The sequence below is a fragment of the Carya illinoinensis genome, chromosome 10, assembly GCF_018687715.1.
Source record: "Carya illinoinensis cultivar Pawnee chromosome 10, C.illinoinensisPawnee_v1, whole genome shotgun sequence".
In the NCBI taxonomy this organism is placed as follows: Eukaryota; Viridiplantae; Streptophyta; class Magnoliopsida; order Fagales; family Juglandaceae; genus Carya; species Carya illinoinensis.
The window spans coordinates 934072-961110 of NC_056761.1; the positions used below are offsets into that span (position 1 = coordinate 934072).

The following is a 27039-nucleotide window of genomic DNA, read 5'->3' on the forward strand; positions in this document are numbered from 1 at the left end:
TTATTTGTGATGAGAAAAATTCGTCGCAAAAGATATGTTTAATGGCGACTTTTTCGATCACTATTACAAAAACACAACTACAGTAACTTATAGTCTGTTGCGTTCAGAAATTACTCCCCCCTTCCATATTTGACTGCAAAAACTGATTTTTCTTGTAGTGTATTAATGAACAGCAGTCATAGACACAGCCATTAAAGGAAAATCATCTTTTACATATAAGGTTATACAAAGGTTGAAATTGTTGAATGGAAGCAATAGAACTTTCCTAGATTACATGTACACAAAAGAAATTGACCATTTTGGAAGATTCTTTCAGGGGGTTCGGGCATAAAGGAACTCCACCAGATCAAATGCCCCGAAGACGATGAGTGCAAGTGCTCAGATGTCATTTCAGAGCAAAAGATCAGATTCATTTCCCACACTGTTTAGAGGGAAGAAGGTGGCCGGATTTGCTGTAAGTAGAAGCCCGAGTACTTTTTCTGTATATCCTACGCTGGACCTCATATGACATTTCTCACTGCACCACGCACCACGTTTCATTCCCTTTATTTCTTTAGTCTTTCCTTTTCCTTCTTCCTCCCTCACCACCGCTTGTCGAGTTTTTTTTTTTTTTCCCCTAATACTATTACAGTAAGTTTAGCATTGTTGAGCTTCCAATTAGAGTAAAAACTAAGAATCTTATATTCCAGGACAGCATAGTCAGAACTGAAGTAATTACGCTAGCAGTACTCCAAAACAATATTCTGGAAAGAGAAATACTTTTTGCAGTCGGGAAATGCAGTCGGTGTGCAGTCGTGGAGTAAAAAGTGAATTAATACGGGACCTACATGAAAAAAAAAATTATTTTTATAACTTTTTTTATTCATGTAGGTCCCCCTGAATATAAAATAATTTTTTTATAATTTTTTTTATTCATTCCGTACAGCCGACTGCACGCCGACTGCATTTCCCGACTGTATCTAGCAAAGCCCTTATGGAAAAGCAGATCATAATTAGATTACCCAAAGCAAAAGTACGAATTAATATCCGCACTGAAGAGCGCGCTGGTGGCATCTTAAATATTTTAGCATTGATTAATGCTAGATACAATTTTAAAGAATGCTAGTTTCATGCCCACTTATTTTAAAAAGATTGTGCAAACTTGCACATCTTAAAATTGTAAATATAATTTCTCTTTAGTAATTTTTTTTCCTTGTTCTTTTAGAGCTACGTAAATGCAATATTAAACTGGAATAAATGTGGAATAAATTGATTTATAAGTTTCGGATACTGTTCTTTATCTTAATCTTTTCTTTCCCTTATTGAACCATGAATAACGATAGTACTGATCAGATTCTAATATCACTTTTGGGCTTCCGGATAATTGCCCAACGAATAGGTTTCTCAGCCCAATTTGGACCTATGACTAATATCCAACACAGATGAATGGCCGGATGGGCTGGAATTCTGGAGGCCCAGGAAACATTACTTTTATTAGAAAAAGCTTTTGTTTTTCTTAAATACTAAATTATAGGGGACTCAAATGAAGAGTTATTTGACATTCTTAATGATTTCTAATTGGGGAAATTCGAGAATAATTAGGAAAATTGAGGAAGAAAGAAAAGAAAGGAAAATGCATGATTCACTTAGAATTACTTTTGATAACTTTAATACAACCATATTTTAAATGAGAGATATTTTTGTAAAATAATTTATAAAAGTAATATCATTTTAAATAAAGAGCAATGATTTGTACAAGCTCCAAATAGACAAGTCTCATACAAACTCTTGTAAAAAAGTAGACTCTATCTTACAAAAGTATTAGTGGGGCCTACTTTTTTACAAATAACTTATATGAGACTTGTCGATTTGAGGCATGTATTTAACACTACTCATTTAATTTAGTTTTGGGCCCTAATCATGTGTGTCTTATAATTTATTTGTTTTTAAAAGACAAGGTGGTGTAAAGCCAGCTTTTACATGACCAAATCCCATTTGAAGGTTCTCTCAATTGCAACAATCCTTCTGCCAATCTAATGAACAATTGATCATGGGGAGTGCAAAGTTGCTAATTACTAGCTTGCAACGATCCTTCTGTCAATCTAATGAACAATTGATCATGGGGAGTGCAAAGTTGCTAACGTGCTATTCACTAGCTTGCAGCCAGTCTAGTATTGGTTTAGTAATTAATTATTCTTATTAGTGATAAAGAAAAAAGCGTTCTTTTGAGGGTGTGTGGATGTATTTTGCTTTGCAGAAAATCTTCTCCATGTCACCGTTCTGGAGTAGTGACTTTGTTTTCGTAAAATAACATTAATGAGATAACCAAACGCTCCGTCCTCTTTAACTTTTTATTTTTTAATTATCTATGGAAAGCTTGGACACAAGATTATGTTTAGATGCTAAGAATATTTTAAATCATCTTTAAATAATAGTAAAAAACTAATACTGTTTATGAATAGTTATGATCCAAACGGATCCCACATTTTTAATCGTTTGACCAATCCAGGAAAGTGGTTCAACGTGCCATAGTCGCACACTTGCAGGGTATTGTAACAGAAGCCTTTGAAATGCCACAAATTTTTTAAAAAATAACTGAAATACGCCTAGTTTGTTTTCAGATATGAGATGAGATGAGATGAGTTGAGATAAGTTAAATAAAATATTATTAGAATAAATAAAATGTTATTAGAATATATTATTTTTGTATTGAAATTTGAAAAAATTGTATTGGGATTTGAAAAAGTTGTATTGAAATTTTATTTTGTATATGGATTTGAAAAAATTATAATGATTAAGATGAGATGAGATGAGATAAAATGAAAGTTTTCTGAAAACAAACTAGGTAAAAGGGAAAAAAGGAAAAAAAAAAAAAAAAAAAAAAAAAAACAAGCACATGAGAGTTGTGAAGTGACCAAACAGCATGCAGACACCAAATTACTTAAGAACAGCCAATCTATAATACTGAAACACACCTTATCGATCCAAATTAAATTCCCCACTAGAATTAATTCGGGAAATTACTTTGACCAGAATACCAGTCTTTTCACCATATATCTACTTCACTCGTGGATCAAACCTTCTCCTCATCATTCCAATTTGCTGAGGGCTCAATCCAAAAGCTTTCTCCAAGAGCTTCTCATCGATTCCAGATCCAAAAATGGCAGCTGAGATTTTTTGCTACCCGGGATTCTGGCTATTGATACCACCAAATATGGTTGCCGGCTTATCACCCACATTCATTTGGAAGTGCAACAGGCCTCTGGGGAAAACCATGACTTCCCCTTCCTATATTGTTTTGGCAAAAATCCTGTTACTGGAATCCACCAAGCCTGAATAAACGCTTCCTTGCACTACGTACGAAATCTCGGTGGCTTTGGGGTGGAAATGTGGTGGATTAATCCCACCCGCTTTAAGGTCAGCTCGTATAAATGACATGCCTAGAGTGTTGATGCCAGGAAAGATGGTTGGGTTTACAGGTATGGCCACGAGGCCTGTTTCTGAGAAGTTGCCGGCTCTCTTCATGCCTGAAAACACAAAATCATCGGGGGTGGCCTCGGATGAATTCTTGCATGGTAGAATAGTAAGGTGATCAGCGGCTCTAATGAAACCGTATTTTGGGTTTGGTATGCAAAAATCTTGAACTGGGTCGGGGTCTGAGGCAGAAGTTGTGAAGCAATGGAGGGAGATCAAGATTAATGTAAGAAGGAAAGTAGACAACGTGGGAGGCATTTTCTTATGCAACTTCTTTGATTGATCGATCAGATCATAAGTGTGGGTTTAAGGATCTAAGATGGGGTTTTATACAGGTATAAGATAACCTTGAATGCGCTTACAATAGTTCCGCCTAAGTAGCTAGGCTCCTCCATGGACTGCATGCATTGTAAGAGTATCGTTGGAAATTTCCTATAAATGGGTCTACATAGATCATGAGTTCACATTGTCTAATACCAAAATACAATTTGTCTATAAGGCTATTAATTAAGTACGATCAAGACAGTGGCATTGTCGCACTACAAGAGAAGCGGGCTTTTGTGACCAAAATGACTATTTCCTGTGATTTTTATAAGAAATAGTCTTTTTGGTCACTAAATTTTGGTCACAAAAGTCCGCTTATCTTGTAGTGTCGGATTATCGATATATATATAAATATGCGTCTGCAATTAATAGCATGTTTTTATCACGTATATCATCATGTGTACTAGAGTGTTGCCAGATTGATTATGGGCCATTATATACATGTGTTGCTAAAAGTCCTCAATCATGCATACTCATTCAAGATAGAATTTTGGAAGTAGTATACGAGAATACTGTGCTCTTAGTCTTCTCCTCTAATGATTGCAAGTATATTATATGTATCGTTCATATATAATTCCTTTCCAATTAATTGATGTTAAGTAACTAGTGGAGAATCCGTGAGTCTCCTCTCTATTTTCTCTCTTGCGAAAACTAAGGTGGTGAAAAAGTCAGTAACTATCTTGAGGGAATTGGGGGAGTGAGGCCTGGAAATGGTATAGTAGATATGAGTAGTGAAGGGATGGAGGAGCTTGAAAAGAAGTGTAGTAATCTTCGATTATCAGAGGAAGAAAAGACAGGGATCGATTTGGATTCAGTATCCATGGAAACAACACGGTAGAAGGGGGAGAGAAGTTTGATTAGGAAGGTATGTATGAAGAGGGTGATTGGCCTTGAAATGATTGCGGTGATAATGACGAAAATTTGGCGAGTGAGTGGGCCTGCACAATTTCAGGAAGTTGAAAAGAACTTGTTTGTGATCACATTCAGGACACGTGCAGATAAGATGAGGATTCTGGATGGACGGCCATGGCTATTTGATAGCCATCTTTTTGTCTTGAAAGTGTTCGATGGTTTCTCTCAACCAAATTAGTGGAGTTTTTCTACTAAATTGTTTTGGATATAGGTTCATGATCTTCCAATGTTTTGTATGACCAGGGAGGGAGGAGTCCATATAGGCAGCACACTAGGGGAGGTCATGGATGTGGAGGTTTCGGATGACGGAGTAGGATGGGGACAATTCTTATGAATTCGAGTGGAGATCCAACTACACAAAGCATTAGCTCGTGGAAAATTTGTTAAGGTTAATGGGAGGCAAGTGTGGACAAAATTGAGGTATGAAAAGTTGCCTGGTATTTGTTTTAATTGTGGTTCAATTTTACATGATGAGGGAGGATGCAAGAAGGAATCTGGAGCAGGAAGAGAGAGGGGGGAAGAGTCTGTACAATTTGGCTCGTGGTTGAGGGCAAATGTAGTGCAAAAGGGAAGACATAATGGCAATGCTGGTAAAGGAAAAACATGGTGGAAGGATGCTGAAAAGGAAATCGAAAAAGAGAAGGAGGGAGCTAGAAGTGAGGGAATGTCTGTTAATGAGGTTTGTTTAGTCATGGTAGTAGAGAAGGAAAACATATCTAAGGAGGGTGGAGGTGTGGATTTGGGGGAGGAGTTGTTAAACGCTAATAAGAAAGGGAGGGAGGAAAATGAAGGGGTGGTGGAATCAAGTGAGTGTTCTAGCCAGATGCTATTAACTGATAAACATGAGGAAGGAGGAGTGGTCAAGAAGGTTAGTGATGAAGAAAAGCAAGTAGAATTGGTTGTGAAGAAAAATAGTAATTGGAAGCGAAGGGCTAGAGACAAAGGTCAGCCTTGCAATCAAGTGAATCTGGTGAGTTTTAAGAAAATGTGAGGGAAGCAAGATCTGTCTGATGGGGTGATGAAGAAGTTGAAATTATGTGATGAGGAGTACATTGAGTGCAAATTGGTGAAAGCTGCTGAGCAGCCTTACTAAAAGTCATGAAAATCTTTAGTTAGAATTACCGGGGACTTGGGAACTCCCGGACAGTTTAGCTTCTTTGCTTAATGGCAAAGGAAAAGAGACCCGAGATTGTCTTCTTAATAGAGACAAGAAAATGTATTGAAAAGGCTACTAGAATCAAGAGGATATTGGGTATGAAAGGATGTGTGGTTGTTGAGCCTAGGGGTATGAGTGGTGGATTAATGGTCTTATGGAGATAGGAAGATCAAGTTGAGTTGCTGAATTATTCCCAATGGCATATCCACTTGTGGGTTAAGGGGAGCAAGGGGGAGGGTGATTGGTTGTTGACTGGTTTTATGGGAATTCTGTTGCTAATAAAAGGGGGAAATCTTGGGAATTTCTAAAAGAGCTAAAGTCTCAAGATGGGATTGCATGGTGTGTGGTGGGGGGTTTTAATGACATAACCTCTCAGAATGAAAAGGTGAGAGGAAGGGAAAGAGGTGAAGTGTAGATGACACACTTTAGAGAAGTTTTGGAGTGGTCTGGGTTATATGATATGGGTTGGACAGCAAACAAGTTCACATGATCAAATGGCCATAAGGACCACACTTTTATAAAAGAAAGACTTGATCGTGGGGTGGCAAATCAAAGGTGGATGAGTAGGTTTAGGGATAGTAGGATGGAGGTACTGGGAACACAGGTCTCTGACCATAAGGCTTTATGTATAAATGTAGGAGGGAAGGTTGGAGGGTTTCAACGGAGAAGAAATTTTAAATATGAAATGAGCTAGGGCACAAAGGAGAAGTGTGGAAGGATTGTAATGGAGGAATGAGGGAAAGGTAGGAATGAGAGGAGGCCTTTGATAAAGATTCAAAATCTGTTAGCAAGGTGTAGAAGGGCTTTAAGTAGATGTAGTAGAGGATCCATAAGGGCTAGAGAGAGGGCCATAAAAGAAAAGACTGAGATGTTTAATATTTTGGAAGCTGATGAGAAACCTGAGAGAATGGGGGAGATGAAAAGGCTGCAAGGTGAGCTAGGATTCTTATTGGAACAAGAGGACTTGAGATGGAAGCAGAGAACCAAAAAACAATGGCTAGCACAAGGTGATAAGAATACTCAATTCTTTCATGCTTGTTCAAGTCAAAGAAAAAAAAAACACTATCAAGTCCATCATGGATGAGGAAGGAAGGATGGTGGAATCTGAGGCTAAGTTAGAAGGTGCTTTCTGGAATTATTTTAGGAAGATTTACACAACTTTGAATTCGCCCAATGATGATATTGTGAACTATGTGCAGCATACTAGTCCCAAGTAGATGGCGGCATGAGAAGGGGTCTGGAGCGTGATTTTACTAGAACAGGCCTTAAGGCAGATGTCCCCAATGAAATCCCCTGGATCTGATGGTTTTGAGTCAGGTTTTTATCAAAATTACTGGGTAACAGTCAAAGAAGAGACTTGTAAAGCTGTTCTTAGGGTTGTAAATGAACCAGTTTATTCGATAGGCCGCTCAGTACTCGCTCGATTATACTTGAATCGAATTTGACTCGTGAAAAAAAAAAAAAAAAACTTGTTCGTAAAAGTAGATACCTGCTCGCTTTGTAAATGATACATACTCGACAAAACTCGATTCGACTCGGCTAAGACTCATTTTGGCTTGTTTGTTTATCCTCGAGTCAACTAATTAGCTCGACTCGATTAAAACTCAATCATATATTGATAAATATATACATACAACTATGCATGTATATATGTATTAGCTAATAATATAAGCATAACACTTTTATAATTAAATATATAATATGTATTCTAATTACTTATGTCTATATAATGAATATACTTCATAGGTATATTTTATAATTTGTATAATAATTAGTCGATAAAATTTAATAATTTCATATACTAGTATGTGAGAATCATATATAAAATAGATATATACTATCATATTAAATGTATGTATTAATAATATATCTAGGCATATAATATATTGTTATTTTGGATAAATATCAACTAGTTAGATATTAATTATTTATAAATTTTATAATTTAATAAAGGTTCTATTTGTTAGTTGTATAAATTCAATATTAGTTTTTTTATTCATTTAATTTATTAATTATTAAAGCTTATTCCAAAAAATAAAAAAAACAATTCAAGCTTGAACTCGAGCACGAGCTCAGCTCGACTCAAACTCGTTTGTGGGACGAACTCGAACTCGAGTTGAAAGTTTAACTTATCGAGTTGAGCTTGAATAAAGCATTAAAAAAAATCTCGAGCTCGTACTTGAGCTCGGCAAGCCAAAAATCGACTCGGCTCGCCAAAAATCGGCTCGGCTCGGCTTTGCTTTATTACAGTCCTAGTTGTGCTAAATGTGTTGAATGGGGGAGAGATATAGGCAAGGAGTTAAACCACACCCTGCTTACATTAATTTCCAAAGTTAAAAATCCTGCCTTAGTGAAGGAGTTTAGGCCAATTAGCCTTTGTAATGTACTATACAAGCACATTGCAAAGACTCTAGGTAATAGAATAAAGAAAGTCTTACTTGTTGTGATCTCCCAAAACTAAAGTACTTTTATTTCAGGGATGTTAATAACTAACAATATAATAGTGGCTTTTGAAATGCTACATTCAATGAATTTTAGGCAAAAGGGAAAAGAAGGGTGTATGGCAGTCAAATTGAACATGTCAAAGGCCTATAACAGAGTTGAATGGCCTTTCCTAAGGGCCATGCTATTAAAATTGAGGTTTGGGGGAAAAAAAAAACAGGCCTGCTTATGAATTGTGTGGAAACAGTCAACTTCTCAGTGCTTGTAAATGGAAAGGTTGGGAGAATTATAAGGCCAACTAGAGGAACAAGGCAAGGGGACCCTTGTCCCCTTACTTATTTATCATCTATGCAAAAGACCTCAATCAAATGCTTCACACAACTGAGAGACAAGGCGTATAAGGGGGAGTGATGTATGTAGAGGTGGTTTGAGGGTGAATCACCTACTTTTTGCTGACGATTGTGTGTTATTTTGCAGGTCAAAAGGGTCCATGAAATTTTACTACTCTATGAATATGCTTCTGGCCAAGCACTAAACAAGGAAAAAACTTCTATAATGTTTAGTAAAAATACAAGAAGTAATGTTCAAAGGAGAGTCATGAAAGAAGCTGGTGTAATGACATGTGACAGTTATGAAAAATATTTAGGCCTACCTGTTTTTGTGAGAAGGTCCAAATATAATGCTTTTCAAAGCATTAAAGAAAGAATATGGGGGAAGATCCAAAATTGGAAGACTAGTTTTCTGTCAAAAGCTGAGAAGGAGGTGATGATTAAAGCTGTATTGCAAGCTATACCAACATATACGATGGGTGTTTTCCTTTTGCCTAGAAGATTATGCATTGAGATTGAAGGTCTCTTCTCAAGGTTTTGGTGGAGCCAAGGTCAGAATGAGACAAGTATTCATTGGAGAAAATGGAGTGAAATGGGAATGCTAAAACTGAAGGGTGGATTGGGTTTCAGATCCTTGGCAAATTTTAATATGGCAATGCTTGCCAAATAGGGGTGGAGGTTATTAAAAGATCCCCAATCTTTAGTTGCAAAAATTTATAAGGAAAAATATTATAAGCACATGAAGGTCTTGGAGGCAAAACTGGGTAAATCCCCTTCTTTGATATGGAGAAGTGTTTGGACATCAATGGAGGTGCTAAGGGAATGAGCTATATGGATGGTGGGAAATGGTAAGGATATAAAGATTTGGGGCTAGAAGTGGCTTCCTACCAAGTCTATTCACTGTGTTTAGTCTCCAATATCGGTTTTGCAAGCTAAGGCAAAAGTATGTGAATTAATAGACAAGGTAAACAAATGTTGGAAGGAGGATCTAGTTGAAGCAGTACTATTAAAGGAGGAAGTTGAGATTGTAAGATCAATCCCTATCAATCAAGAGGGTAGAGCTGATAAACTTGTGTGGGGTCAAACTAAAAATGGGAAGTACTCAGTGAGAAGTTGTGACGCCCCCAAATTCCGTTTGGGATTGAATGGACATTTAAAGCGTCGAGACATGCAATATAAGGTTACCTACCCCCATTCATGACATATAAGATGTAATGTTCTTAACATGCATCTAACATTATGCAATATTCGCAGCGGATAAATTTTTTTCTTTCTCAATATTATGCACCAAATTGAAAATATCACAAATGCTTAAAACATACTTCATACATAAAGACTCATTGAACAATTAAGATCACAACACTAGTCCAAAATGGTTATGATTCAAAAAGTACTAGAGATGCAACTCCATCGTACAAGTAGTAATTTATGTTAACTACTATATTAACATTGACGTCGCACATTCGCTCAGTCAACTGTGTTTAGTTGGTTAGTTCTCGATTTTCCTTTAGGTCCTGTAACAAGATCTACCATTCGGGGGGAATAATAGTTGGGGCTACCAAAGTGAGATTTGATTACAAATCTCAGTAAGTTAACAAAAAACTTCCACACAGGCTAATGATGTATGGATGACAGTAAAAGCATGAATGCATAATCAAATTCATAAGTAATTAAAGCATAACTTGATGTACAACATAACATAACTGACATAACTTAAATTGAAACGTGAATTGAACTTGACTTGACATGAACTTGACTTAAGATGAACTTGCTCTGAAACTTGACTTAACATGAACGTGATCTGAAACTTATTCTTTAACTGCTTAAATACATAGTCCACAGTTATTGTGGCCCCATATATTCTACATGTCATAATTGTTGTGTCTCATATAGTATATGCGTCACAATTGCTGTGAGCCCATACATAAGTAATCAAAGCATAACTTGACGTATGACATAACTTAAATTGAAACGTGAACTGAATTTGACTTGACATGAACTTGAATATGAACATAATATGTACATAAACATAACATGACATAACATAAACTTGATCTGAAACTTATTTTTTAACTGCTTAAATACATACTCCACAATTGTTGTGGCTCCATATATTCTATGTGTTACAAGTTGTGTTTCACGTAGTGTATGCGTCACAATTGCCGTGACCCCATATTTCGTGTGTCTGAAACTTATTCTTTAACTGCTTAAATACATACTCCACAGTTGTTGTGGTCCCATATATTCTACGTGTCATAATTACTATGTCTCACGTAGTATATGCGTCACAATTGTTGTAACCCCATACATAAGTAATTAAAGCATAACTGACATAACTTAAATTGAAATGTGAAATGAACTTGACTTGACATGAACTTGAACATAAACATAATATGTATGTGAACATAACATGACATAACATAAAATTGATCTGAAACTTACTTTAATTGCTTAAATACATACTCTACAGTTGTTGTAGCCCCATGTATTCTACGTATCACAATTATTGTGTCTCACGTAGTGTATGCGTCACAATTGCTGTGACCCCATACTTCGTGTGTCTGAAACTTATTCTTTAACTGCTTAAATACATACTCCACAGTTGTTGTGGCCCCATGTATTCTACGTGTCACAATTGTTGTGTCTCACGTAGTGTATGCATTACAATTGTTGTGACCTTATACATGAGTAATTAAAGCATAACTGAATTATGACAATAAAAAATGATTTCGCCAAAAGTACCTCGCGTGAATGATAAAAGGAGATGCTCAGACAATCATAATGATTTCATCACGAGTATCCTAAACATAACAAACTTGAACGTAACTCGAAAGACATGACGTACTTGAGCTAGAAATATTTCGTAACATGACATAACATGTAATAGACAACATATTTAACATGACATACTTATAACAGTGAATATTACATGACTTGACATACATGTAATAGATAATATATTTAACATGATGTACTTGCAATGTATAGTAATAAGTGATAGAATATCTTGTGTAACAGATAAAAATTCATGATAGAATAAATTCTGTGTAACAGACAAATATGTGATAACTTGGCAGGACATGTCATATATGATAACACACATACATACACTGTAATTCCTTTACTTAGTACACATACACAGTAAACTGCTAGTAAGTTAAAATCTAACTTACATTGATCTTCGTATTTTTTTATGAAAGCTCAAGTACGATCACGATGAACTGTAATTAGTGATTCTAAAAGTTAGAACTAAATCACTAATAATTTAAAATATGGAAAAATACTAACTTAAGAGTAAAATTTCCATTTTACCTTCTACATGTGAGAAAATGACCATTTTACAAATAACTTAAGGGTTTTGCATGCTAATTCCAAAAGTCATCAAAATTTACATGCCCCATGTAAATTTTATCCTAAACTTAAATATCAATTTAGAAAAATTTAAAACTAATCATAACTATTAAAACTCTATAGGGTCGAAATTTCCATATGCTATTTCTATTGATTTTTATTTCTAACTTGTTTTGATCAACCTTTTGATCTATGACTTATAAAGATGTGATATTCAAACCAAACCATCACATGATTTAAAAAGATGTCCTAAAATATATATAAGCTTCTAATTTAAGATCACATGATTAAAAATTAACAAAAACATAAATTTAGCCAAGAACATCCACACTTTAGCCTATTCGATTATCTCTTTGCATAAAATTTTATATATTTGAAACTAATATAAAATATCTTCAAAATAATATTATAGTATGTATATAAGAGTTTTACGATCCTCCAATAAAATTATCAAAACCATTGGAATAGGTTTCAACCACTAAAAATTTAAACTTTTTCAAAACAGAAACTGTTTTCCTCTTTCAGTTTTCTAAGTTTCTAGATCTAAGAAAATATTTCATCAAAACCTTTAATCATGCAACAAATCCTCAACCAATAATCATATACACATATTAAAAATACTCCATAAAAATTTCGGATCAAGATCTATCTATTAGCTTGGTTAAAAACTCCAAAATATAACATAATCTCCAGTTTATCTTTCAGAATAATTTTTCTAGAGTTAGAATAATTTTTCTAGAGTTTAAATAATATTTGACTGATTAAATAATTTTCAAATGGAACAAATAAACTATCCATATAAACTAGACTAAAAAAGAAATAACTTATATGAATGAGACTTTGTGATAAAACACTCAAAAAAGCTTCAAAATGGGCATGCAAAAGAACACCTAAAAGCTGTCTAAGAGAATGTTTGGTATTCTTTCAATGAAAATTATAAAAGAAGATGATTTCGTGGGGAGTGGGTTAGAGATATTTATGCACAAGATATGGAAGATGATGAGGCTAAAGTGAGGGTTGAGTGTTGGTCTTTCTTACTCAATAATATCTATAAAAATCAATTCAAGATATTTTTACCCAATAATATCCACAAAAATCAGATCAAGATATTTTTATCCAATAATATTCACAAAAATCAGATCAAGATATTTTTACCCAATAATATCCATGAAAATCAGTTCAAGATATTTTTACACAAAAATATCCACAAATATCAGCTCAAGATATTTTTACCTAATAATATCCACAAAAATCAATTCAAGATATTTTTACCCAAAAATATTCATAAATAGCAGCCCAAGATATTTTCTAATGGTAGAGTATAGACTTGGAAGAGTGAGGTAGCTCTTTGATTTTTTTTTTTTCCTTCTAGAATCTTCTAGATTCTCTTGATGACATCTAATTAGCCATGTAGGAGGATGAAATTACTTGGCCAAAATCAATGCTAAAGTGTCCAATTAAAACTTTTCTAACTTAATTTGGACATTTCACACTTCTGATAACATAGTGAGTAATAACACTAACTATGTAGTTAGACTAAAACCTATACAATTAATGGATTCGTGAAAACTTATGGGGTCTTCACAAGGTTCCTAAAGCCAATAAATGGAGAGGCAACCAGGTGGTGAATTGTTTATTTTAGAGAATAAAGATGAGATGTGGGTAAGGATTTGGGGACTAAATGTACCAGTTGTTACAAAGCATTTTATGTGAAGAGCAGTTAATGACTTATTGCCTACACGGTAAAATCTATGGAGGAAAAAGATAGTAGAGGATCCAATATGTCCAATATGCAAAATGAGTGAGGAAACTGTATCTCATGTAGTGTGGTTGTGCCCTGCTCTTACTGATGTATGGGGGGATACACTGTGACGCCCCCAAATCCCCACGCAAGGACACGGAAAAATCGAGACGTCCGGATGATGATATCACGGGTTACCACCCTGTCGACGTGTGCCAAGTGTGTGTATAAGCAACGAATGTGCATGAGAAACACGCAACGAATAGCAAAGTCAATAACTAAGTACCATAATTTTTCTTAATTTAATACAAAACTGTTTAAAACATACATAATAAAATATTACATAACACAAATATTATTTCAAAGCTCAAAACAAAGCATAACCCACTCAGAACTCCAGCGGAGCCGCATCCTCGGGCTCAGCCTCCTCCTCCTCCTCGAACTCTGCATCAAAATTTACTGTACCAAAAATGGTGCCGCAAGTAAGTAAAAACCAAACACCACTAGATAAAACCATATAAAACTCAAACAATATGCATGAAAGAAAAACCAACGCACATGTCCCGTAAAACTATATTTTTTCCACGCACGCCAAAAACTCATTTAGCCCAAAAACATGTCGCCTAAAACCAAGCCTCGCCATTATCCCAGATAATGGCCCAAGCCACCATTTTTCCAGAAAATGGATCAAAAACCTCAAAACCAAGCCTCGCCATTTTCCCAGAAAATGGTCCGCATCGGAAAACCATAAAAACGATCCAATTATGCATGCACCATAATCTTCCCTAGGGATTATCTGCACACCCTGGCTCTGTGCCACACCGCAGGTAACGACTACGCATGTGACACCTAAACGAGCGATACCCAGACTCGCGTCCAGCGCGTACCTGGCCAGGCCATCCTCTAGTCCCCGCCACTCTAGGGACCACGGAGTCGACACGACAACGTTACCATATCGTGCGATCCGATCATCACCTTGCGACAACCCAGGGGACGTCACTCAATATTATTCACTCCTGAGTGACCAGAGGAGCTCCACCGAGATAATAACCCATCTCGGCTTGGGCTCGTGAGACACACGAACCCGAAAATCATTTACGCCAACAAAACACGATTTTCTCAATTAAAATAAAATGCACATGTATGCAATATGTAACGCACGCCTCATGGCACAAATAATCAAGCAATCACAAACAACCAAAACCAAGCACTCAGTCCTCAATCCATCCGACCCCCGAACTCTTCGGACTCAGTCTGGAATCAACCAACCAGCAAATAAATATTTATTGTAAAAGTAAAATACATTTAAATCTAAAAGTAGAGTTTGAAAAATACTTACAGCGCTATATATTAATTTTCAATGGATTGACGGGCAACAAACGGTGAAGGAAAAGCAACGTAACAGTGAAATTTCACTGTCGCCCTGGGTTGTAAAATATCCACTTTTGAACGGGGACAAACCAAAACTCGAGATTGATAGGGAATGGCCTAGGGATGTTTATGAATTTAAGGGAAGTGGCGTTTGGTTGTGGGTGGCTGCGAAAACGGCGAAGGAAGGCCAAAATACCCAAATCGAAAAGCTAGCTCGTGGGGACTGTTCCGGCGACGGATCGAGGCCGGAAATGGGGTGGGTTAGGACGGCAAGGAGTCGGTGATGAAGTGGTGAAGAGGTGGTGGCCGGAGGTGGAGCGACGGAGGCAAAACGGAGCAAAAGTCGTTCGGCTTGATGGTGATTTTTTGGCTAAACGGCAGCTCCGTTGGCGGTAGAAATTTGTGGGGTGGTTCACCGGAGGGAGGGGAAGAGATGGGTGGTGGTGGTGTGCTGCACGGTGGCCGGCGGCGGTGGGTTTGGGCGGTTGGACAGAACGGCGTGAGGGAGAAGAGAGAGAGAAAACGCACGGGAAGAAAAAAGGAGGGAAAAAGAAAGAAAAAGAAAAAGAAAGAAAAGAGAAAAAGAGAAAAGGGAAAAAAGAGAAAAGAAAAGATGGAGGAAAGAAATGAGGTCCAGTCCTCACTCCGGAAACCAAAACAGATCCACCGAAAACGATATTAAAAACCGTAAAACGACTAAATAAATGAAACACAATATTAAATAAATTAAAAACCAATTTAAAACGTAATAATTTAAAATAAATAAACCACTATATTAATTAAATTAAAAACAATCATTCAGTAAAAATACAAGTAAAAACAGGTCATCACATATACTGAGAGCCCTCTTAGTAAGTGGCCTACAGGTGAAAGAGATATGGTGAAGTTGTGGTGGGACTTGTGTAAAGGTTCAGATCAAAAACTTATAGAGATGGTGGCTGTAATAATGAGGAGAATATGGTATAGAAGAAATAAATATGTGTTTGAAGAGAAGTTTTGGGGGCCTAGTATAGTAGTATAGAAAGTAATCATGGGGCTTGAGAAGTTTCATTCTACTACTGCGAAGAAAATTGGTCTGAACAAGGGGGAGGGTGGGGGAAGAGAGAAATGCCACTGGAGGTGCCCTATTGAAGTAGCTTTCAAAGTTAATTTTGATGAGGCTTTTGATAAGGGACTTTCGATAATAAAAATGGGTGTGGTGATCAGAGATAATGAAGGGGATCAGGTGGTGGGTGCTTTGAATGCTTCAAGGAGGAATGTTCAGAACTACTTCTGGGCAAAGGGAATGGCTCTATGGAGAGAGCTATGGTCTTCTGTATGGAGATAGGCATTGGGGACATGATCTTTGAAGGGGATGCAAAGGAGTTGATTGAGGCTGTGATGTCACATGAAGAGGAGGACTCCGGGGGGGACAAATTGTGGAATATATTAAGTAATTGAGGTGTCAACATAGCAATTGGAAGGTGGTTTTTAGCTATCGGGAAAGCAATGAAGTGGCTTATAATTTGGCCAAAATGGCCTTATTGAATGTCGAGGAGCAGGTCTGGATAGAAGATGTACCAAATTCTATACGAACTTTATATTGTAAATGACAAACTTTGTAACAATTTACAATAAATGAAAATTGATGAATGATTCCAAAAATAAAAAATTAATTGATGTTGATTTTAAGGACTCTTTAAAATCCCACCATTAATCATGGCACAATATTATATAAGTGGTATGTGCATATAACACAATTATCTAATTTGGGTCCTACTAATTATATGATCACTATCTAAATTTGTTTTAGTCCCTTCAATACGACCATTTATATATTTTATTTTAAAAATAAATAAATTATTTAATAGTTAAATAAGTAACTGTTAATGTATTAATATTTAAAAAATGTTTAAGGATGTTTAAAAAATATTTAAAATAAAAAATTACAGTTTGCATTAAGGCACACCAAATTGACAAACTAGGATAACATTGTATCACCACCCCAAACAAAATATCACTGTTTTTTTTTGCCCTTTCTTTTAAAAAAAAAAAAAAAATTTAATGAAAGAAAAAGCATACAATATGTCGGCAACACGTTATAGATTTGTTGAAACAAAATTTTTAATGATGCCCCTTTGAAACCAACATCCAAAGCCTGTGGATTCTTATAGATTTGTTGAAACTTGAATGGCGTTTTACTTACCGCCCAACTACCGAAAAGAACATGGACATACATATCTGTATTTATATATATATTATATTTATATACATATATTACATATAATTAATTATATGTATTAAATATAATTATATATTAATATATACATTAATTTAATGTGATTGGTCAAAAAATAAATTTTATCAAAAATAATACTAAATTAAATTTTAAATATAAAAATCAGTTTTAATACATAATTTTATTTATACGTAACAAAACTCGTATACGGAGACTGCACACTTTCAGGAGTATAAACCCCACAAACGAAGTACCCATCATGGCTACCGTATCTGAAGACCCTGCAGAACATGATACCCGTACTAATGGTTTAGCAGACATGGAAGACCAAGATCTTTTCGAGATCAATCTCGAGGCCGTGGACAGCATCCCTCCACCGCATTAATGGGATAGCTATTTCACAGCCACCGGAAATGAACTACTTGCTAATTGCCTCCTGCCCATCTCCGATGTCTCCGGCGCTGTTCCCATCGTGTCCAAAGATGTTTCCGGCACTGTTCCGGGGGTATAAAAATTATGTAGCGCATTGTCGTTGGCAGGGACGGCTAACTTTGTCATGATCACGGAACCGATGCCGTTAGGTACCGAGCTTCTTAGGTTGCCTTTCATGGGGGTTTTTGGGGTACCCCGAAGGCAAATGAAAGCCTAACATGATAACCTTAGCTAATAGCCGTGTTGCCTTAGCGCTAATATTACTGTTGTCATTGTAAACGAAATTCATATATTCCACAAAACTCAAAAGGGAATGTTACCAGTTCTAATGCATTTCTTTGTTTTTTCTTTTTCTTTTTATTGAGTTATTTTCCTGGATAGTGGATATTGATCTATTAGAAAAATGGCCTAGTCAAATGTCAATGCAAGTCCAAACTTTAGCTAGATTTGAGAAAAAAACTTTCACATTAGACTAGCCAAAAGTCCAAAACTCAACACTTGAGTTATAGTAAATTAAATAGGCTCTCCATAGTTAGAGAGTTACTATTAAACTTCTATCTAATTATTTTATTCTTTCCATCAACCTCTCCCTCTCTCTTTATCACATTGAAATAAATTACCACATTGAAATAAATCATATAAGTACTACATTGAAATAAATTATCACATTTTATTTTTTAATAAAATTATTAATTAATATATGAAGTGTATTTGTAAAATATAAAAAACAATTAATCAAATTTTATTAAAATATATAATATTTTATTATTATTTTACATTTAAAATGACTAGTCCAACGTGGACTTATTTAACTAAAAATTAATATTATGACCAAAATGTGAGATTCTAGTTAAATTTTAGACTTAGAGCTTGTTTGAGATTGAGTTTGAAACTTAAAATGTGCTTTAACTGTTTGAAAACTTTTTTAAAGAAAAAATAATATGTTTGGTAAATTTATAAGAAGTACTTTAATCATTTAAAAAAGCTAAAAATTTACTTTTTAAAAAAGTACTAAATTGAGACTTTTATCGAAAAGTTCCTGCAAATAACTGTATATTTTAAAAAAATTAATATAATTAACTTTAAAAGTACTTTAAAGACATGGTTACTAAACAGTAAATGTCTTTTTAATAGTAAAGCTTGTTATTTAAGTTACAAGCTATAAGTCCTAAAGTTATAAACTATATTTTCCACTGCAATTCTAAATATATACTTAATAATAGTTAGGCCATTGCCAATACCCTTAGGAGCTTTGCTTTGAAACGGGCTTAATTACAACTTTTAATAATTTGGACTAGCACCTTGATTTTAAATGTTGGGCTGTCACTTGGTCTGCTAGGCCCAATTTATCTCACAAAATCTTTTGAACAATGGCATCAAGTGTTCTTAAATGAATAATTTTGCTTATTATTTTTATACATTATATTATTTTATTTTTTTTCATTTTTTCTATAATAAATAATTGATGTATAGATGATAAGTAGAGCAATTCAATTAATTTAATAAGAATAAAATAAAAATAAAATAATATTAAAATATATAAAGTGTGTAATGTGGAATGATGAGTAGCCTTCATCGTTCATAAATAGTCCATTAAGAAGTAATGCTATATATAATTTTAGAGTGCACAAGTTTTATATAGTCATTCTGAAAAATAGTGACATATATTATTAAAAGGAAGCCGCTAGAGATACAAGTAGATTCTCCAAAAGAATCCCACATACTGATATGGTACAATATCAATGTGTTACTTGTCCATTTTTTTTAGCCCCTCTTTTCCCCACTTTCCTTCTCTTCCCTCTTTCTCCTATGCACCCCCTCCCCTCAGCAGCGCCCAGCCCCTCTTCTCCGTGCGCCCCCGCCCCTCAGCAGCACCTAGCACTGCCACAGCTCATTGATGGCCACCACCAACGGCCATTCCCCTGACCAGACCCAGGCCCCCCCCCCATAGTGCAGCGCAACCCTTCTCCTCCTCCGAAATCTAGTTGCAAGTCCATTCACCCGAAATCTAGTCGCAACCTCCTTACTAATGATCCACACTGGTGGTGCCGCTTGAATTTTCAGCGTCTTCTGCCCATTGACCACCATGGCCGGCGCTAGGAGGGGACACAGGAGAGGGGAGGAAAAAAACGACATCAAGCTACAACATCCTTATCGGCGTTTCAAGCAGGTGGTGCCACTTAGACCGTCGTCATCTTCTACCCACCATGATGTGGTCTTCAACCACCATGGACAGCGTTGGAAGGGGGCACAGGAAAAGGGCAAGGGAGAGCAAAAGGGAGGGGAGGAAAAAAAAAAAAGCAAAAAAAATATACGAGACACATGGCTAATGTATCACATCATTACGCGGAATTCCTTGTATAGGATCTTTTAATGTCTAAAATTTTTTTCTTATTAAAAAATTAATTTACTCAATTTTCTTTTTAAAGTAATTGTAAGACATTTACATATCCCACTTCTCTATATATTAACGGAAGGACAAGGGCGCTTCTGATCCCCGCCGTGTAAAGCCACACGGTACGAGTGCTGTCATGTAATGTACATTTACTGTCTCCCAGATTCCATGAGTACTTTCATTCTTTTTTATATATTCGCGGATCTCTACCAGCTCTCTGGTAAGCAGGAAATGGATCTCTTCAGGATGCCCCTTGGAAGGAATGACTGGCCATGTCTCAGTTCTTCATGATGAGAATTAAGAACACGTACAAGAAAGCAAAAGAATGCAGGATAGTACTCGAGGAAGAAAAGAAAGAAAGAAAAAAAGTAACAGAGAGAGAAATGGTTGCCCTGTCTGAATTCTTAGCATTGGAACCACGTGTTGTAAACCGGGACGCTATAAAGAACCGCGCCGCCCCCCCCCCCCCCCCTCTTTTTCCAAAAAATAAAATAAAAACAACAAAGATGGGATCGATAAACTCTTAGCGCCATGATCTTGTCAATGTTGTCATTGTCATGATCCGACTTGCTCTCTAAACCAAACCATGAAAATTGTAGGATGAAACACACCATTTGCTGGAGCTCATTCGTATACTGATGAGCGAGCATGACTCAAGTCCTACATGTTTAGCAGTCGATAGTTCTAATACCACATGATGTACAAGCCCCATTTGGATATGTTTCAAAACCTAGTCACCATGCAAACTCCGGTTCGCCACTCTCTCATATATAAATACTAGCTGTTATATTAATATTTGTACATATCAAGAATTATTTGTCTCTCTAAAACAAACGTCGTGGGATATTCTTATTAATCAAATTCACATTTACCACACAAACACACATATATTACATACAGCGCGAGAAAAGAAGAAAAAAAACAAGAACCAAAAATATATGATTAGAAATTTTTTTTATTGTTTGTCCTGCTTTCTGTACCTGTCCTTTACCTTGCTAGCAAACAAAGAGCACATAGAATATAGATGCAAAACCATCTGCAGCTCGTCTCTGCAAGGAGGTTCGCTTGAATCTTAAGTTCCTTCATTTCATCATCGCCTACATGGGGTTCTCGGTTTCATAACAAGAAAAATGACGTACTATTTATGATAGATTATATGTAATGAGAATGATTATTTATAACGAAAACATATTGATTTTAGCAGAATTATTTTGACAGGAAATAATTGACTACAACTGAACAGTTTTTTTGTAGTGTTTTTATCTTTCAATTTGTTGTGTTTTGAGAATTTTAGCTCATTTGTACCTATTTTCTCAGACCTTTTTTAATCTCTGATACAATCTCGCTATCATGCATGTATGTGTTTAATATTGTAGATATACAATATATATAATACCGACCTTCCCTAATATTGTAAACTTATATGGTTCCATCACATGTACTAGTAGTTATAACATGTTTTTTTGTTCAACATGCATTTGGAAAAAGGAATCGGTACAAGATCAATTGACACCAAATTTACACATAGTCAAAGAAAATAGTACTCATGATAATATGTTAATTCATGATCTGGCCTGTCGACATTGCTTATTCCCTCGGGCCCCTACACATTTTTTACAGCCTATATATCTAATTAAATATAATATATAAATAGGACAGCAAAAATGCAAATATTCGGAGCAAATTAAGCACTAATAATAGTCTACGTATTCCAATCTAAAACTCATCTAATATAAAAATTATATTATAAGTGTAATTATGCATTAATATATACATCAATCTAACGTGATTTGTTAAAAAGTAATTTTTATTAAAAATATTACTAATTTAAATTTTGAATATGAAGAAACCAATATTAATAGACAGATTAATACGTAACTTTATTTATACGTAGTAAAACTGAATCCTAATATATATACATATGCATTTTATATTTATTTCTGCACAAATTTAATATATATATATATAAAGCATGAATAGTACTAAATGTGCTGGTATTTGACATTATTGCTGCAAAGATGTCCTATACATTATAATTACTCTGCGAATGGCTGATCAATCAAACCACTGCAGTTCGACTGGTGATGGGGCATCCATATTCCGAGAGAAACATTTCCAGCCAATTTGAGTATATATACCATTACAGAAAAGTTTATATTTCCTATGAATGGAAATTAACTATATTCCCATATATGGTAAACTTTAAAGGATGGCGCTGTCAAGAAACGTCCCCCAAACACAACTATTTGCGCGCAGCATCCGACCTGTAAAATTCAGGGAAAAAAAAAAAAACAGGAAGGTGGGAAATGAAAGCTTGATGTGATTCCGATGTCCACTTTAATTTTCCTCAGCCTCGAACTACTCGTGTTGTTCAATGGACCCAAAACCTGGCCTAAAACAGGAGCGAGTCAAAAGACAAAAGGTACTTGGACAGACTTGCACACTGTGACGTTGGTATAACCCGCTGCCACGTGCCTGAATGATTCTCCTATTGAAAATACGATAGCCCTAGGGGGCGCTAGTATTTGGTTTTTCTGATCAAGTACATACATATATACAAGACTAATTAAGTTGAGGCGATTACATTTAGTAGGTCACAAATTTTTAAGCTTTTAATTGTAAAGCAAATGAAGCGTCACGGACAGAGAGCGATCGATCTTTTTCTGCAAGTTCTTTCAATCATACCGAATGGGTTTTAAATGAAGATCTTATGGTACTTAAACAAAGCCTTGGTATAGAGAGAACTCCAGTACTTTATTCACTGACATGGAGTTTTTGGGCTTCACTTAATTAATTAACGTCTTCTTGCGGCTGTTTCTCTCTGTGCATTGAAGTAAACAGCAGCAACTGGGAGGTCGAGATCATTTTCCGCAGCGAAACTTCGGGTACTGAAGTGATCCCTTGAAGAAGGTGGGACATTTACTGATTGCCTGCGTTTCTGCTTGAACAGAACAAACACATACCTGTGGATCCCTATGTTGGGCCTTGGAATCTCATAGCTCACCACTTCCCTTCCTGTAATTAATATGTATTATACAAAACGGACAAAAAAGAGGAACTAGTATAGATCAGTAACTATCTATGAAACTCTCGTTTCTTCATTTGGAAGAAAATGAACATACCAAATGTGGCATCTGTTGTGCCTGGAATGTCTGTGACAACCCTGCAGATTATGTTATTCAAACTGTTAGCTAGCTCTCCCCCCCTCCTATTTTAGCATATTGAGATTTGTACGCGTGTGAGTGAATTCCAAACGCTTTGATCTCTTTCAATGCGTATTAGTTTTCTTTCCAGATCGAATTCCGAATTTTCAAATTATTAATCTTAATTATTGAGCATATATACTAGGTTACAACAGTTAACGCACGACGCTAATACACACACACACATACACACGATGAACACAAAGATAATACATAAACAAATATGTGTACTTGTGCCACAAAGTCAATCTGCAGTTTTCTGTATATTATGTTCTAATATGATAGTACAGCATCTGATAATTCTTGATTAGTACTAGAGCTAGTTACAAGCAGCTCCAAATTGCGTATTAAGGTAATTATATATCCCGGACCTGATTCGCAAATATCACATAACCGAAAGAACATCTCTACTTCTTGAAACAATCATCCATGTGAAATATAATCATTTCTATTTGCAATCAATTTGTTTTTGGTTGGGCAAGGGTTATGGGTTACCAGTGCAGGTGCTCCCTTAAATAAGGATCGCTAGGGCCGGGAACATCTGGGTCTGTCATTACCTGCAATAAAAGAGAACATATGCAAGGTGCAAATAAAATCTAGAGGATTTGGATCATGATAGATATATAAAGAAACAATAACAGAAGAGATCAAATGAAAAAGAGAGGGGATTCCAATATTAATATACCAGAGTGAAAAAAGATCTCATATCGCCTCCTTGAATCTCAACCCTAGGTTTGATGGTTACTGTTGAAGGATAGAGCTCATGCCCGTTGCAGACTTGCTTGGTGTTGTAAGTGATAGTCATTTTTATGCTTGGCATGAAAGCATCAAGCACATCTCCTATGACTCTCCCAACAACGAGAGGTTCTGACATTCTTGCCATTGAAAGTGGGAAGAAAGGGATCCAAGAGTAGTGATCTAAGAGCTGATAGGATAAGATACCTTAGGAACTTGTGATTGGGCATAGAAGAAGAAGCACCATATTTATAGTACTTCGAAGTATCCTGCAAATCACTTCAAATTTAACTCCAATAAACACCAAAAGATATACGGACGCATTTCTCTAAAAGAGATTGCTAGATACTCTCTCTCTCTCTCTCTCTCTCTCTCTCCCCCTCTTCCCCTCCCTCGTGGTATATCGAGTGGTTAATTTAATTTGCTTTTTTCTATAAACTCTACTGGCATGCGAAACCCGGCCCTCCTCTCTCTAAAAATGGGTCCCTTGGAATTGGTTCTTGATTGGCTATATTCCTAACCAATGAGTTTTCGTTCAATACGTGGATTTGTTTTTTGGGTGAAGCCACAAGAACAACATATAAATAATTCGAAAAATGTTAACATGACGTACTGTCATGTATCACCATTAATATTTCAACTTATAATATGCAGTTATTCGATATTAGTTAATACGAAGTGTAACGACTAGCTAGCAGTGGATAAACAAGCTAAGAAGTGAGGCTTCATGATATATATGCAGTCATCGTAAGAATGATAGTCTCGTGTTGCCTTAGCACCACCCAGCTGGCTTGGTGTTATTTTGCATGTGGGTCCTCGATCGATCGCTTTTCAAGTTGTCATGGATTCTACTCTTTAATTAATTTCAAAACATAAAGCAGGAATTATTAATGAACAGCATTCACAGACATAGCCATTAAAGGAAAACCATCTTTTACATTTGAGGTTATACAAAGGGAGAAATTGTTGAATGGAAGCAACAGAACTTTCCTAGATTACATGTATACACAAAAGAAATTGACCATTTTGGAAGATTCTTTCAGGGGGTTCGGGCATAAAGGAACTCCACCAGATCAAATGCCCCGAAGACGATAAGTGCTAGTGCTCGGATGTCATTTCAGAGCAGAAGATCAGATTCAGTTCCAACACTGTTTAGAGGGAAGAAGGTGGATTTGCTATAAGTAGCAGCCCGAGTGCTTTTTCTGTATATCCAAAGCTGGACCTCACGTGACATTTCTCACTGCACCACGCACCATGTTTCATTCCCCTTGCTTAGTTATTTCTTTAGTCTTTGCTTTTCCTTTTCTTTCTTCCTCCCTCACCACCGTTTGTCGGGTTTTTTTTTTTTTTCCCTAATACCATTACGGTAAGTTTAGCATTGTTGAGTTTCCAATTAGAGTAAAGACTAAGAATCTTAGATTCTAGGACAGTAGTCAGAACTGCAGTAATTAAGCTATTAGTACTCCAAAACAATATTCTGGAAGAGCAGATCATAATTAGATAACCCAAAGCAAAACGAATTAATATGCGCACTGAAGAGCTGGTGGCATCTTATTTTAGTATTGATTAATTTTATATACAGTTTTAAAATATGCAAATCCCGTGCTTGTTTTAAAGAGAGTCATGTGCAAACTTGCACATCTTAAAATTGCGCGCAAATATAATTTCTCTTTAGCAATTTTTTTTCTTGTTCTTTCATAGCTATGTAAATGCAATATTAAACTGAAATCAATGTGCAATAAATTGATTTATAAGTTTTGGATACTGTTCTGATCTTAGGGTAAAAGAGATGATCTTCTCGATTGATCATCCTCTTATCAGTGAAACTTCAAAAGCAAAGTATTGTTATTTTTATATTTTCAACTTCAAGTATATTAAAAATTATAATCTTTTTTTCCTACTATTGCCAGAAATTAATGAGTGTATGTGCTACATATATATTAATCTTTTCTTTCCATTGTTGAACCGTGAATAACGTGAGTACCACTCATGATTAGATGCTAGTATCACTTTTGGGCTTCCGGATAATTGCCCTACGAATAGGTTTTTCCTCCCAATTTGGGCTGATGACTAATATCTAACACAGATGAATGGCAGGATGGGCTGGAACTCGGGAGGCCCAGGAACCATCTCTTTTATTGAAAAAAAAAAAAAAACAAAAATAAAATACTTGGTACTTCCCTTTTTCTTGAATACTAAAAATGAAGAGTTATTTTATACTTTTAGGCTCGAGTTAAGTTGAACTGAATTATTTCTGAATGGTAGTGAGTTGAGTTAATGGTGGAGAGAGAGTTATGTGAGATCCATTTAAAATGAGTTTAAATATATTTGAATGTTAAAATGATTTTAGTACTATTTATAAAAATTTGAAAAAGGTTGTGGGTCTCACTTATAAAAATGTGTTGAGTTGAAAAAAGTTGTGAGTTCCATGTGTAAGGAAGTTTTGAATTGAGATGCATTTAATAATTTGAGATTTGGATGTTTAAATGTTAGACTCAACTTATAATTATTTTTTATAACTTTAATACAATTATGTTTTAAATGAGGGATATTTTTGTAAAATAATTTATAAAAGTAACATCACTTTAAATAAAGAGATTGAATTATTTGAGACTTGTATATGACATTACTCATTTAATTTAATTTTGGGCACTAATCAATGTCATGTGCGTCTTATTTGCTTTTAAAAAGAATATGGGGCTGATGCGTCTTATTTGTTTTTAAAAGACAAGGTGGTGTAAAGCCAGCTTTTACATGACCAAATCCCATTTGAAGGTTCTCTCTTGCAACAAATATCCTTCTGTCAATCGATCTAATGAACATGAATTGATCATGGGGAGTGCAAAGTTGCTAACTTGCTATTCACTACCTCGCAGCCTGTCAGTATTGGTTTAGTAATTAATTATTTTTATTAGCGATAAAGAAAAAAGTGTTCTCTTGAGGCCGGTGCGTGTATTTTGCTTTGCAGAAAATGATC

The 27039-nt window shown here is 35.6% G+C and overlaps 1 protein-coding gene and 1 pseudogene across 1 annotated transcript; both read right to left on the reverse strand.

Annotated features, from left to right (window-relative positions):
* Nucleotides 1-3036: 3036 nt before the first annotated feature.
* On the reverse strand, nucleotides 3037-3711 carry LOC122278810 (annotated as a pseudogene).
* Nucleotides 3712-22709: 18998 nt separating this feature from the next.
* LOC122278917 (CEN-like protein 2) lies at nucleotides 22710-24441 on the reverse strand. The gene is made up of 4 exons (XM_043089125.1): nucleotides 24013-24441; nucleotides 23823-23884; nucleotides 23247-23287; nucleotides 22710-23139 (listed from the first exon to the last, which is right to left on the reverse strand). The coding sequence occupies exons 1-4, from the start codon at nucleotides 24208-24210 to the stop codon at nucleotides 22919-22921; spliced, it is 522 nt and encodes a 173-aa protein (XP_042945059.1). The 5' UTR covers nucleotides 24211-24441; the 3' UTR covers nucleotides 22710-22918.
* Nucleotides 24442-27039: the final 2598 nt, after the last annotated feature.

Excerpts from the sequence above, each read along its gene's own strand:
- LOC122278917 (XM_043089125.1), bottom strand. The coding sequence starts at position 24,210 with ATGGCAAGAATGTCAGAACCTCTCGTTGTTGGGAGAGTCATAGGAGAT. Across the intron at positions 23,885-24,012 it reads TGAGATCTTTTTTCACTCTG|GTAATGACAGACCCAGATGT; the intron begins GTATATTAATAT and ends CTTTTATTGCAG. Across the intron at positions 23,288-23,822 it reads TTAAGGGAGCACCTGCACTG|GGTTGTCACAGACATTCCAG; the intron begins GTAACCCATAAC and ends CATAATCTGCAG.